Source organism: Mangifera indica, chromosome 1, assembly GCF_011075055.1.
Source record: "Mangifera indica cultivar Alphonso chromosome 1, CATAS_Mindica_2.1, whole genome shotgun sequence".
NCBI classification, from domain to species: domain Eukaryota; kingdom Viridiplantae; phylum Streptophyta; class Magnoliopsida; order Sapindales; family Anacardiaceae; genus Mangifera; species Mangifera indica.
The window spans coordinates 7,598,270-7,612,838 of NC_058137.1; the positions used below are offsets into that span (position 1 = coordinate 7,598,270).

The 14,569-nt window shown below is 33.9% G+C and overlaps 2 protein-coding genes across 3 annotated transcripts; both read right to left on the bottom strand.

The window, feature by feature from the left end:
- Window positions 1–1,561: 1,561 nt before the first annotated feature.
- LOC123212911 (50S ribosomal protein L7/L12-like) lies at window positions 1,562–3,970 on the bottom strand. Of its 2 annotated transcripts, none has more exons than XM_044632161.1 (2): window positions 3,266–3,970; window positions 1,562–1,899 (listed from the first exon to the last, which is right to left on the bottom strand). In XM_044632161.1, the coding sequence occupies exon 1, from the start codon at window positions 3,835–3,837 to the stop codon at window positions 3,271–3,273; it is 567 nt and encodes a 188-aa protein (XP_044488096.1). In that variant the 5' UTR covers window positions 3,838–3,970; the 3' UTR covers window positions 1,562–1,899; window positions 3,266–3,270. The 2 variants fall into 2 exon arrangements, with proteins under 2 accessions (XP_044488096.1, XP_044488087.1); XM_044632152.1 differs by having other exon boundaries at window positions 3,270–3,962.
- A 986-nt stretch (window positions 3,971–4,956) lies between these two features.
- On the bottom strand, window positions 4,957–6,458 carry LOC123214042 (peroxidase 72-like). The gene is made up of 4 exons (XM_044633738.1): window positions 6,139–6,458; window positions 5,849–6,040; window positions 5,600–5,765; window positions 4,957–5,517 (listed from the first exon to the last, which is right to left on the bottom strand). The coding sequence occupies exons 1-4, from the start codon at window positions 6,364–6,366 to the stop codon at window positions 5,105–5,107; spliced, it is 999 nt and encodes a 332-aa protein (XP_044489673.1). The 5' UTR covers window positions 6,367–6,458; the 3' UTR covers window positions 4,957–5,104.
- Window positions 6,459–14,569: the final 8,111 nt, after the last annotated feature.

Below are 14,569 nucleotides of genomic sequence, written 5' to 3' on the forward strand. Positions count from 1 at the left end.
CACTGAGCTTATTATGAATTAAATGACTCCAAGTACAGAAATCAAGTCACACAATCATGACAAAGAAAAACTGAATAAAAGCTAACTAGATTCACCAACTCAAAATAGTATTATTTTCATGAAGCTGATTGACACAGGAACTGAGGTTTCAACCTGGGTCAGAGGATATGAATCTGCATTAATCTATCATTTAGTATATAAGATTTCAAGAAAAAAAAAAAAAAGTATAACCTTGTCTTGCAAAGCAAAAGCTTTCTTGGAAGCACTTTCATTCTTCATTGTGCTATTAATGCTATTGATGCCACTCCCCAACTTGTCCTTGAGAAATGTTGTTCATCCTGAGGTTCTCATCATGAGAAACAAATAATGAAGGAGAAGAAATCTTTATGGTTTCTGTAGCAGCCTGTGATTCTGCGATCAAAATATTGTTGAATTATATAGAGAATGGAGAAAGAAACAAGAAGTGTTCAACAATAGTGTTTGAACCTTGGAACTTGCAAACACTTTCCTTAGTGATATTTGCTACTTATTTGCAGTTTTGAGATAGTGTAAATACACTTTCATCATACAACAAAGTTTTAGAAATTTATAATCATTTAACGCTAAAGACTTCTTAAAAAAATTATGTACAAAATAAGATATTAGGTGAGGGAAGTAATAGGATATTAAGTGAGGGAAGTAATATAGAAGTATCAAAGTGTGAGCAATATTTCAAATATAACAGGAGCGTTGGGTTCAGAGTAATATTTAATTATATTTTTTATTAGTAACATTGACTTCACATATAAAATACTAATATTACTGATGGCGAATTCTATATGTTTGTGTTGTTGTTATTGGTATCATAGCAGACCATCCTAGAAGTTTCAAGTGCAGTGATTTTACCTGCTTCTTTTTTTTCTTTTTGAAAGGATTTGTGTGAGGGAGTGAGCAGATTTGTTATTCCACATATTAATGTGTGGAAATTATCTTTGCATGCTTAGTTGACAAGTTTTTTTGCTTAGGTGTTTAAATGTTTATTTATTGTAAATGTTGATGTGAGAGGTGGAATCTTGATCCAACCAGCCTAATAAAATAAAAAAATTGAATTAGGTATAGAGGTAGATTTGATACAAGTTGACTTATACTCAACTTGTAACTCAAAACTCAAATATATCAAATCCACTTTGAGAATGATTTATGGGTTGACTTTGTTTTTATAGATGAGTAGAGTTTATATTAGGTCTTGCTTAATTTAAATCAACTTACAAGTTTGTTCATACTTCTTAATATCTAATCAACTAGCAAGTTTGTTCATACTTCTTAATATCTTATTTGCACTACTTCTAAACTCAATCTTTTTTGTCCATAACCGAAGTCTAAAGAAAAAGATATGCAGAAGAGTAGATTTGATCCAATTTGCTTAAACTTAACTCACAACTCTGATAGAAAATGCTTGGATTCAAGTTAAATGGAGTATATTCAAGCAATTTTCTATTTGAGTATAATTGAGCTCGAACATACCCTTATTCAACGTAATTCCCTCATAATTTCAGTTATCATTTTGGGGTTTAGAATCGTGTGAGATTGTAATTGCGGAGCTGCGAGTCACAGTTCATCACTCTTCATAAAATGAACCTGTCATCAGAATTCAATCCTACAACAGGTGTTTTGATTCTTCTGAAGCATAAAAAAAATTATGAATACAGCTGGTTTGAGAAAATGAAAATCTAACTTCAGCTCAGATCTGCTTCTTCTAACTCAGAAAAACAAGTGAATCAGCATTTATCAAAGAATGTTCTGCATTACGGCAAAATCTACATTGATCTTCATGACTTGCAAAGCTATCTCATTTTAACAGGCCCCTGGAGCACCAAAGTCATGAGCCTAGCATTCCCGGTCTTCCCATTTTGAAGTAGGCTGAAAATGAAAAAAGAAAAAAAAGTTGTAGGCAAGGAAAATGCAAACCATTACTTCACAGGTATTAAAACCAATATCACCAATGATCACATGAGTCACTAAAATTTATAGGCTAGACATAATTACTGCATTCCAAAAAAAGTGGTACTGTTTCACCAAATTATTAACCCACTTCCCCAACATACATACAAGTAAATAACCACGAAAAATGACAGAAACTTCAGTCTCTAACTATCTTATGGATATCACACTCAACTTATTGTTTCAACTCCAGCACTGATGGAACACTTAACACTCTAGTTGGGCATAGACTGTAATCTGTGGAATATTCAATACTTCCAGAATCATACGCCTACTATCCACAACCTTCCTCTTCTGGTTTCCTACCATGCTCTCTATTCAGCAATAACTAAAGCATATGACTGAAAGAAATTACTTCCTTTGACTTCATGATACTTTCTTAAATTTTGGCCATTAAATAAAACGATATGGTACAAATATTGGGTTTAAAATAGTGGAATGTGCAACCCCTAGAATCCATTCCCTTCCTGTCTTTCCTCCATTGCCTGAAATAGATTAGTATGCAACACCGCCAAAATTGCAATTGTTAATTTTGGTTACAATACTTTTGATTCTCTGCCACTATCATTATGCAAAAAGAGCAACTTACAACATAAACAGCTACATTGGTCCTCATTGATTCTCTTGCTTGCTCTTGCTTGAGATTCCAAACTAAGGAATAGTTACCAGGAACTTCAAGTTAGTTGCCTTAAATTATAGGATTGTTGCTTTTCCTCTTCCACGCAGTCTGATTAATTCTTGTATTAAAAGGTTCCCTTCCCATCTTTTAGCCAATCAGGAACATGGTTGGAGCTGTTTAAAAACTATATTCTCTATAAACATTGGGGAATGCTATTAAATATTATTATCTAATAGCAAAAATGTACTTTCTTAGAAACAGCTCTCAAACATTACCACATTACAGAGCTTTAAACCCTCTTCAAGCTTACATACTCTAGCCATCCAACAATCATTGTCAAATCTTAGTTATGAATACAGCAAAATCAAAATCTTAATATAGCCTGGATAATCTCAACCTTTAGGATTCTAAAGGCTAAAATCATATCCAAAGCAACTATCATACACAACATACATTGAAGACTAACACAAAATGTATTTGACAAGCAGCTACATTCCAATGTGTTACCATTAAATAACAAGGCATCTTTAGATCATTAAAAAAAAAAAGTTCCAGAACTCATATTTGAAACACGATTTCATAAATTTTCAAGCATAGAACGACATTCATTCATTTGCAGAACTACACAAACGTATAAAACAAACATGTTAAAGTAAAGAGCACAACCTACCTCACTCCAAGGAGACTTTGGCGCCAACCTCCTTCAATTTAGCAATAATCTTGTCCGCCTCTTCTTTCGTGACGCCTTTCTTCAATAAGGTTGGAGCTTTCTCCACTAAATCCTTAGCCTCTTTCAGCCCCAAATCTGTAAAACCCCTCACTTCTTTAATCACCTTAATCTTGGCAGCCGCATCAAAACCTTCAAGCTTCACATCAAAAACAGTTTTCTCCGCTTTCTCCTCAGCCTTCCCGGGGCCGCCGCCGCCGCCTCCTTTTGCAGCGTCCCTCAGGGAGAATCCCATACCCGGCATCATCACGAACATGTTCGGCATCTCCTTGATTCCCATTTTTTGCCGAAGGACCTCGGACAGGTCCGAGACTTCCAGGAGCGTAAGGTCGGATAGTTCGTCCACTATTGCGGACACTTTTTCGGATGGTTGTTGGGTGGGAGCACAGTACTTGCGAGCAAAAATGGGAGTGATTTGGAGATTATCATTGGCGGTGCAACTTCGAGGATTCTGAGGAATGGATTTGAAATTTCGGGTCAGATGTGAGGAAACGAAGCGTAAGTACCTCATGTTAAGAATTGAATTCCAAAATGAAGACTTCTTTTACATTAATATCGGATTAGAAGGAAGCGAAATAAGTGCATTCATACTGTTAAAGGTTTGCAGAATTGCTGAGAGTCGCATAAACCCTTTGGCTACAGAGAAGAGAATTAATTAGTCTTTTACGTTTATGCCCTTGAGTTCCGTCGGGCCTAGCCTGGTCCTCCTCGTTGGGCTTTTGACGGCAAACAAAAACATGTCAATTCGACCGCCCAAACAATCGTAAAGGCGACGGTTGACATCATACAATTTTTACAAACAAATATCTAAAAGTTGAAAATGAGTTGAAGTTTAATTTTATTAATTTTTCTTGCCAGACTATGATTTGCTGAAATTTAATTAAGGGAAATTAACTCTTTTTTTTTTTTTACCAGTATTTATTGGTATTTGTTGGATAAATAAATCAAAACTTTATAAATATAATAGAGGCTCAAACTCAAACCTTTATTTTAAAAGTTTCAATACTCTAACAGTTTTGTTAATCTTTTGGGTTAACTTTGTTTTCTATAACCATAGTTTAATTATCACATTTTTTTTACATTTTAAATAACAATAGGGTTAACATAATTTTGATAATTAGTATTTCTTATTATTGGCAAATGTGATTTTGTATGCTTACTAATTTGTCTATCAAGCTACTAGTGTTTAAATTGCAACTCGAATCAAATAAGTCAAGTTCAAACTCAAATTAAAAATTGAATTTGTTTCCTTAAACGAGCTAAATTCAAGTTGATTTAAACACTCGGATTTGGTTTGAATGGGTCTAAAGTCAAATTACTTACAAATCAATTTCAAGTTTGATTTATTCAATTCGTCCATACTGAATTGACTCTTGCTTGAATTTTACCTAAATTGAATCCTACTTGACCTTGTGAACAAGCAAGTTTAAGCAAAAGCTAATTTGTGTAACTGGGAAGCGAATTAATGCTCGAATACCTTTTTATCCTGTCTTAGCTATGTCTTTACTTTAGAGCGAGCTAGTTCAATTTAGATAATTGTGAGATTTATTAAGTTCCTTTGAGTAGACTCGGTTATGTCGCATTGCAGGGGCTTCATATGAAGTAAACGCTTATGTTCGGATTTCAGTAGTTAAAAGAACAGCAACATAAATTTCTCAAAATCAACTGAATTCATTACAAGTTCAATGCTAGGGACTGAAAGAGCATAAAACAGACAATAGGGGATAATAGATTCACTTAACTTGATTTTCTTTCTCGGTATTATTTGGCCAAGTTATTTATTTGTTAATCTTCCTGCAGTGCTTTCTGATCTCTCCCTTTGAACCCGTGAGTGGAGAGATGTTACCCATTTTAATCATGGACTTGGCAAACTGCTCAAAGAAAAGTTTATTGTTCTTTGCATATTTCTTCACCAACTCCATGGATGCTTCATTCTTAGTTAAGAGAACTTGATCAGAGCTCAATAAGCCCTTTGAAGCCAATATATTTTTGTAGTAGATGTTATCAAACTTTGTTGGACTAACAAAATCCAGGAAGAAAAGGTTCTGATCACCACCGGATCTTGGGCATCGACGTCGCAATTGAGCAGCATATGATTGGTCGAGAGTGTAATCAGGTTGCCCGTTTCCGGATTGGTTGTACAGTCTCTGCCGGAAGCTTGTGCAACGGGAATTTCCGATCGTATGACTCCCTGCATAAAAAAATTTAGAGACTACTCAAAAAGCTGCCTGGTTTCTAGAAACAGTAAGAAGTGTTGACTGCAGTTAGTTTACCCGACAATGCTACAAGATCAACAACATCAAGTCCTTGCAGCTTGAACTTGGTGAGAATAGTTTGGAATGTGTTGTTTGGAGCAGGAATGTTGTTGTTAGAGCCACTCAGGCTCGCACCTCTGGAGTCTCTTCTTCCTAATGGAACTTCCCAGCTTGGTCCACCAGTCTGGAGATGCAAAAATTGGTCAGATTTGGCCAAATTGCAAAGCAAGTTTGGTGAAGTAACGAGGCACAAATATTAAGTCTTACCAAGACAGTGGAATCTCTGGCAGCTAGAGCCAAAATATCAGCACATGATACGGTCTGAGGACATTCCTTCTCTAGAGCAGATTTGATCTCATCGAGGACTTCAAATCCCCTAGCTGAATTCCGGTTCGGATTGGACCTTTTCTCGCTAATTATGGAGCCACTGCTATCCAACAATATTGATGCATCACACCCCTGTAAGAATTTGACGACACAGTGTTAATTGAGTTATAATTCATACATGGGAAATGAAGTTGAGAAAATGAAAAGAGAGTTTTGCCGTAGTAGCAGACCTTAACAAAACAGTCATGGAAATGGAGCCTTAGCAAAGAAGCAGCCATGCGGGTTTCCTTTGCAACAGCTTTAGCCACAATGGACATCACTATCTTTTGAGCTTTGGGACATGAGTGGTCATAAAACTGCGGGTAGAGGTAACAATTTCTAGCCTTATTGCCACAGAAGCAAACAGGGGCAAAGGTCAAGATAGAAAAAGCAATGAGGAAGCTCATGAAGTGAGCCATTTTTGTGTCGTCTCTCACTTTCGAGACACACAAGATTATATTTAAAAAAACTTGAACGACGAGAAGATTTAAGCACTTTAAAATGATGAGACCAAAGTTGGGTCACGAGTACTTAATTTATAGAGAAGGAACTGTAGAGGTTTTAAAAAAAAACAAAAAAAGAGGGAAACAAACAGTTGGAGTTGGTAAGTTAGTACCGTTGTCGGCTGACTAATTCACCACCGCAAACAGTTGGCAAGCCTGTCATTTTAGCCGATAACGGTGAAGTAAGACAAAACAACAATTGTTCTTGTTTGGAATGGGGTACATTGTTTTTCTTGATATTGCATTTACTTTGAAAACTTATGATCTAAGCTCAAACCATTTTCAGGATTTTGCCATATATTTTTATGCCAGGCTCCAAGGCTTTCATTATAATTGAACTGTATTCTGCTGATTCACGTGAAGACAGGGGCAGATCAACCTCGCGTGGCATCTTCACAACTTTTTCTTAGCTTGAAGGAGTTAGTTTTGGTCAAACTTGTACTGTTTTCATTTGCTGAGCCTTTCGGATGAGGACAAGCGTGGGGGCCGATGTTGGAGTAGCCTCACCTGCTCCGTGGAAAAACTGACCACCCCAGTTAATTAAGTGAAAGGTATCATAATGCTGCCTAGATTCTGCACATGGCTTTTTGAAAATTTTCACTGAAAGCTTCAACACCACCAGTTTAATTTTGCAGAATGTTTGTAATACTTGAATATCATAATCCCTTAGTTACCGTTGTCTCGTTTTGAACACAATCAATTGGCGTATTATTTTTTTGCACAGAGGTGTCTCTATTTGACTAGAAGATTACTCAGGTAGCTTTTTAACCCAAAGCAAGCTGTGAGAATATTAGGCTAATCTCATGGTAAAGAAAATAAACTTATAGCTGGAGTTGGACAACCACTCCCTGAAGTTTCCAAAATCCAATCCTTCAATGGCAATCGCATATGCTCTTTTTGTGGCTGTTAACACAGCAACACAAACTGACAATAGTATGGACATTGTATTATATTATATGGCACCAACAGATTTAGCCATCTTTCTTTTTGAACAAATAAAGCCGACCGTACACGCGGCTATCCATGACTTCTTTTGTCAGATTCATCCGAACGTAACATGACTTGATTGCCAATCTCTATCTTTAACAACGGCCCAACAACTAAAATTATTATTTTATTATTAAATTTTATAATTTTGAAGTGCCATTTAGCTACTAAATAGTAAAAATTATTGTAAAAATTTATATTTCATTCTATATATCATTTTGTTTAATTTATTAGTTATAATAATATTTTATTATTAATAGTGATATAATATATAATATAAATAATAATTTGATTATTATTTTTTTAAAAGATTATCAAAGTAGTATTAATTTTATTATAATCATATTCTTATTTATTAATTTTTTTATGATTAAAATAATCTTATTTTTTATTAATATAATAAGTAATACAAAAAATATTTTATAATAATTATATGTAAGAGTATTTAAGTAAAATAATTTACTAGTCTTTTTTAATTATCTCTAATCAAACACAATAATTATTTATACTTATCAAATTTTATCTAATATAATGATAATTTATATCTAGTAATCATTTAAATACTTTATTTTTAAGATAATTTTTCAATTTTAGTTATAAAACATCTCTAGGCAGTACTAATCAATTGTTAGTAATAGAACACTCATAGATATTTTAACAAATACTTGGTGAGCACAAAAACAAAGAACAAAGATGAATGAAACTCTGTTATTTTTATTTCTTTCATACTATTGCATATATATAGCCAAACAAAGTAAGACCCACCAGATAAATAGTCGACAATATCAATAGTTGTTGAAGATTAGGAAACCATTTAACAAACCACTACTAGCAAAATTAGTAGTTGCTTGAAAATAGAAAACCACTAACGAACTAATTTTGACTCATTCAGCAAAATAAATAAACACCATCATTCCTCGTTAAACTGAAAGCTATCACATTCAATTTAAGAGAAAACATAATATAACAATCCCTCCTTCAAATTGGATTCTCCAAGTTGCACACACCAAGAAGCCTCAAAGTTTCACAAATGTTACCAACTTAAGGGGTTTTGTAAATATATCAACAACTTGATCTTCGCTCCTGCAGTAGACAAGATCAATTGTTCCATCTTCCACAAGATCACGTAAGAAATGATATCTCATATCTATGTGTTTACTTCTCCCATGTAAAACTAGATTTTTTGAGAGTTTGATTATTGAACTGTTGTCATAATAAACTCAAGTGGCTCCTTGTTGCTTGAACTGAAGCCTTTCAAGAACTTTCCTCAACCAAATAGCTTGGCATGCGCATGAAGTAACAACCACAAACTCAGCTTCAGTAGTAGATAAAGTAACAATTAGCTGCTTTTTTTATGACTATGAAACAACACTCAAACCCATCATAAAAACATACCTAGAAGTGTTTTTTCTATCATTCATATCTCCAACATAATCACTGTCAGTGAATCCAAACAAATTTGATTTGTCTCCTTTTTTTATAAAACAACCCAAAATTAGAAGTACCATTTAAACATCTCAAGATTCTTTTAGCTGCCAGCAAATGCAATTCCTTTGGATGTTCCATAAACCTACTGATGAGATTAACAACATGCATAATATTTGGTTGAGTTGCTGTTAAATATATTAGACTTCCTACAAGCTGCTTGTAAAGTGTGTTATTAACCTTCCTCCCTCCAGGATCTTTCACAAGCTTGAAGCTCTTGCCAATAGGAGTCGTAATAAAATTGCAGTTTTACATTTCAAACCTGTCCAACACTTCTTGCACATATTTCTTTTAACAAAGAAAAGTTCCAATAGCAGATTACATTACCTTAACACCCAAAAAATAATGCAACATTCCAAGGTCACTTATGTCAAATTCAAGTATCATAGACTGTTTGAACTTTTTCAACATGCCATCATCATTTTCAGTATAAATTAAATCATCCACATATAAGCACACTATAAGCATTTTACCTTCAACTTCAGTTTTTATGTAAAGAGAATGCTCATAAAGACACCTTTGAAACCCTTCCTGTAAAAAATAAGCATTTATACGACTATACCAAGCTCTAGGTGCTTGTTTTAGTCCATATAAAGTTTTTTTTAGTTTATATACTTCATGCTCTCTACCAACTTTCACATAACCAAAGGGTTGTTCAATAAATACCTGCTCTTGTAAGTCTCCTCATAAGAAAGCTTATTTCAATCCAATTGGAGAATGGGTCATAAGTTTTGCAATGCTAAAGAAATCACCAATATGATTATGTCTTGCTTTGCAATTGGAGCAAAAACTTCTGTGTAATCCATAACATATTCTTGCTTGTAGCCTTTAGCAATAAGACATGTCTTGTATTTGTCAACTTCTCAATTTCCTTTCAACTTCGTCTTGTAAATCCACTTAACACCAATTGCCTTATACCCCTTTGGAAGTTCTATCAATTCCAAGTGTTATTCTTCTCAATGGTAGCAATTTCTTCATCCATGGCTTTCTGCTACTTTGATTATTTAATAACAATATCAAATGTTGTAAGATCAAAGTCTACAAAAAGAGCAAATTGAGTGTGTAGATCTTGAGATTCTTCAATTTCATACTCAGACATCCATGTTGGCTTTCTTCTAATATGATGAGGACGAGATCTAGCTTTAATTTCTATTTCTGCTAAAGCCTTTGTGATTGCTAGAGTTGGCTCACTCTCCCTTTATTGTTATTTTTCCTTTTCTGCATTATCAAGATTTGCTAGAATTTGTTATGCACTACTCTTTTCTGCCCATGGACAGGTGTTTTCTTCATAAAAACAACATCATGGCTAACAACAATTTTCTTAGTGGTAGGATTGTACGATTTATAAGTTTTAGGTTGATCACTAACACCAAGACAAAATGCATGTTTCACCTTTGTCATCTAATTTGCTTTGCTACTGGTCTAATACGTGAGCATATACAATACATTCAAAAATCCTAAAGTGGTCAATAACAGGTTTATGACCACTCCAAGCTTCTTCTGGGGTCATGTTTTGTACCACAAATGTTAGACTTCTATTCAAAACATGAATGCTCTATTTGATTGCTTTAGGCCAAAATTCTTTAGGAATACCACTCTTTGATAAGAGACTTCGTACCATATTCAAGATAATGCAATTTTTCCTCTCACTCACATCATTTTGTTGAGATTTGTAAGTTGTTGTCAATTACTTTTGAATGCCATAGTTCTCATAGAAAGCCACAAATTCTTGTGAGTTGTATTCTCCACAATGGTCACTACGAAGAACTTTGATGAAACTCTCAGCTATTTTTTCAGTTTGCACTTTGTATTTCTTAAAAGTTGATGAGGCTTCAGATTTATGTTGCAAGAAGTAAACCCATGTTTTGCGACTATAATCATTAATAAAGGTAATGAAATACCTTTTACCTCCGTTAGATGTCAGATTTATTAGTCCGCAAATATCTAAATGTACTAGCTCCACCACCTTCCCAGTTCTCCAAGACTTTCCTTTTAGAAAACTATCATGATGTTGCTTACTGATAACACAATCCTTACAAACTTCTGAAGGAGCATCAAATTTTGGAAGACTCATAACCATTTCTTTTTACTAAAAGGTTCTCAACCCACCAAAGTTAAGGTATTCATACCAGAAATGCCAAAGCCAAAATGCATCTTTCATGAGTGTAAAAAAAACAAGAATAATTGGTGTTTTGAAGTTGTAAGAGGAACATCCTATTTGTTGTTATATTGATTTTTGTAATCAGGCCATGCTTTGAATCTCGAACTAGACAAACACCATCTTTAATCATAATCTCATCTTCTTGAATTTGACTCACACTAAGCAAGTTCGTTTTCAACTTTGGAATAAAGAGAACATAAAAAATAGTTTGAATGAAATCTGCTTTTGTTTGGAATGTTACCTTTCCTTCTCTTTTTACATAAATAGTAGAATTATCTCTAAACTTAACGATGGTATGGAAAGATTTATCCAATTCTGAGAAAGCAGATCTATCACGACACATATGATTATTGCAGCCTATATCTAAATACCATGTTTTCTTGTGGGTATCCTCTTGAATATGGCAAACCATTAATAAAGAGACTTATTCTTCTTTTTTCTCTTTTTCTCCAAAGTTAAACCTCTCACCACGATCCTTATTCAGATTAGTACGACATTCTGAACGATAATGACCATATCTATGACATCCATAACATTCCACATTAGACTTGCCTATTGACTTTGAGTGCTGGCCATCACATCCTTCTAACATCCCTCCCCAGAAGTACTAACCACTGAATGAGAAATGTTACAAATTAATATCCGGAGCATCTATTTTGTTTATTTTAAAATACTTTAAAATGACCACATCACTAAAAGTGTTTAGAAATTATTCTAAAAAAACTGAAAATTTGAAAGTGAACGAAAGATGTATATATCCCATATGAAAACTCATCTGAAACATTTAAGATCATGGAGTAATCATATACGTACCCCTAGATACAACTATACAACTATCTGAATAGGGCCAAAAATCAACAGTATCATATGCATATAATAGAAACCATAGGTGACCAACCTCAGCCTGGGTCTATCTTCGCTGACATGACTCTACCTCGCAGCTACCTCGATCACCCGTACTTGCAATCATGAAAGAAAAGGAAGTGAGAGATAAGAATACTCAGTAAGGGGAAAGAATTAAGTAAACTATCTCTTTTCCTGTTCTAACTCACTCTTAGAACTCAATCCCACATCATAACCTCTATAAGAAATCGAAGGGATAATCTAATTCATTTTTTACTATTTAGGTAATACTTTGTCCCATCTAATGTTTATTTGATACTTTCTGGAAGCTGACTATAGAGATTTGACACTTTTCTAAGCTTGAGCTCTCTTCATTTCTCTTACTACACCATTTTTGAATTTGAATTGTGCTCTACTGCGAGCGAACCCCATTATGGGTCTATGTCCTACTACAGACGTGCCCTACTGCGAGCGGTGTAGTGTAAAGTGCCCTTTCATAGTTCATTGCATGCATGTGTGCATTATATCTTACTAATCTTGCTTTCATCTAAACTATCTATAACTCACCAGATTATACTCTTGGGATGACCCTTGAATCTTAAGTCCTAAATTCCTTTTCTTGTTTTTATTTCTTTTTTTCTTCTTATTTTATTTTTCTCTCATTTCTTTCCTTTCTTTCTTTCTTTCTTTCTTCCTTTCCTTTTTCTCCTCATTTTCTTTCTTTCTTTCCAAAAACTGTGAAATACTGTTCACGGGACTGTTTATTTAGTAGGACAGTTTTTTTGTTCATACAATTTAATAGTCCAAATGGTCTCTAATTCATACATGTTATAAATTGTTGAAAAGAGGATTCAAAGAGTTTTCCATCAAGCTATAATAGGCCTCACGATTCATGCGATAAGGCAGTCAAAACATGGGATGAATTCAGTGGCAAAAACCTATATTTCCTGTTTATTTAGGTAAAACAGTCTTTTTGGTTCATATAATATTTAATAGTCCAAACGGTTTTCAATTCATACAAGTTATATATCATTGAAAAGAGGATTCAAAGATCTTTCCAAAAAGTTATAATAGCACTCATGATTCATCAGATAAGGCAGTCAAAACATGGGATGAAATCAGTGGCAAAAAACTGTCTTCACTATTTATTTGATAAGACAGTTTTTTTGTTCATGCTATTTAATTGTCCAAACAACCTCTAATTCATACAAGCTATATATCATTGAAAAAAGGATTTAAAGAGATTTCCAACAAGCTATAATAGTACTCATGATTCATCATATAAGACAGTCAAACATGAGACGAAATCAGTGGTAAAACTATAAATATTATCCAACTCTCTGCCATTAACAAAATCATACACATAAATACCCCAAATGGCAAAACAACATTTCTCAACTTCAAAACCATCATTTATAACATAGATCCAAGGAACCAAAGGCATAAAACATGAAACATATCAATGATAATACCTTTTATCTTATTTCAAGCCAATCTTTGCTAAATTGACTCTCTCATTTTTGTCTTCCTTCTTTGATCCCCAAACCCACCTTAAATCAACACCAAAACACACTAACATCTTTCTATAGTATGCATCCAATATATATAAACATAGGAAAAGGGAAAAAGAAAAAGATCTTTTGGTTACCAAAGCTCCAAAAGTGTTTTCTCTTCTTTTCTTTCAAAACCTTCAAAACTTCCACTTTCCTTCTAAAAACAAAGAAAACAAGCATGAAGGAGGCTGTTTTTCTGGAAGAGGCGGAGAAGATAATGGAAAAAAGGTAGAATTGCCTTTTTTTGACTTTTCTCTTTTTATATATACATATTTATCTTTTTATCTTTATCTCTTTTTTTTTTTGTATTTCTTTATATGTATGTATATTTAAAATTGGAAATAACTCAAAACAGGGTCAAAAGATATAAATGCCTCTGGAACATACTTGAAGGTATTACAGTCCTCTTCCTCTTCCTTGAAATTGATTCTCTTGGTGTTGTTGATGTTTGTTCCCACGATTAGTGCCTTTTCTCCCTCGACCTCATCCTCGATTAGATCATTTAGATGTAAAACTATTTTCTGATACAACTTTCAATGTTTGTTCCTCCGTCTCTTGCTAGTTAAGTTTTTGCTCATGAACCAACAAAGAACTTTGCAATTCATCAATTGAAAGTTAGTCAATAACATTAGATTCTTTGATGGAACAAACAACAAAATTAAATTTTGGTGTCATAGACCAAATAATCTTTTCTACTATGATCATGTCCTTTGTCTTGTCACCATAGATCTACATCTTATTAACAATTATCATAGTTCTTTAGAAATAATCTGAAACAGATCCCCCTATTTTCATTTGAAGCATTTTGAACTTTAAGCAAAGTGTTTGAAGCTGCTACCTCTTAGCCTTTGCTAAACCTCGGTACTTTTTCTTCATGGAATTCTAAATATGTTTGGAGGTGTTCTTACAAAGAATAGTTTCCAAGATTGAGTAATCAATCTCTTGGAAAAGATAATTCTTTGCCTTAAGATCTTTCAGTTGCTGCACATCTAACTCTATCTTTTATGCATTCGTCAATTTCGTGCTAGCTGTTGGTTCCATAATCCCATCTAAGACAACTTGCCAAAACTCTTTGGATCTTAAAAAATTC

What these genes read in the sequence shown, in the direction of transcription:
- LOC123214042 (XM_044633738.1), bottom strand. Translation starts at nt 6,366, where the DNA reads ATGGCTCACTTCATGAGCTTCCTCATTGCTTTTTCTATCTTGACCTTT. An exon ending in CCAGAGATTCCACTGTCTTG is followed by an intron (nt 5,766 to 5,848) that starts GTAAGACTTAAT and finishes TTGCATCTCCAG; the next exon opens with ACTGGTGGACCAAGCTGGGA. An exon ending in TGATCTTGTAGCATTGTCGG is followed by an intron (nt 5,518 to 5,599) that starts GTAAACTAACTG and finishes TTTTTTATGCAG; the next exon opens with GGAGTCATACGATCGGAAAT.
- LOC123212911 (XM_044632161.1), bottom strand. Translation starts at nt 3,837, where the DNA reads ATGAGGTACTTACGCTTCGTTTCCTCACATCTGACCCGAAATTTCAAA.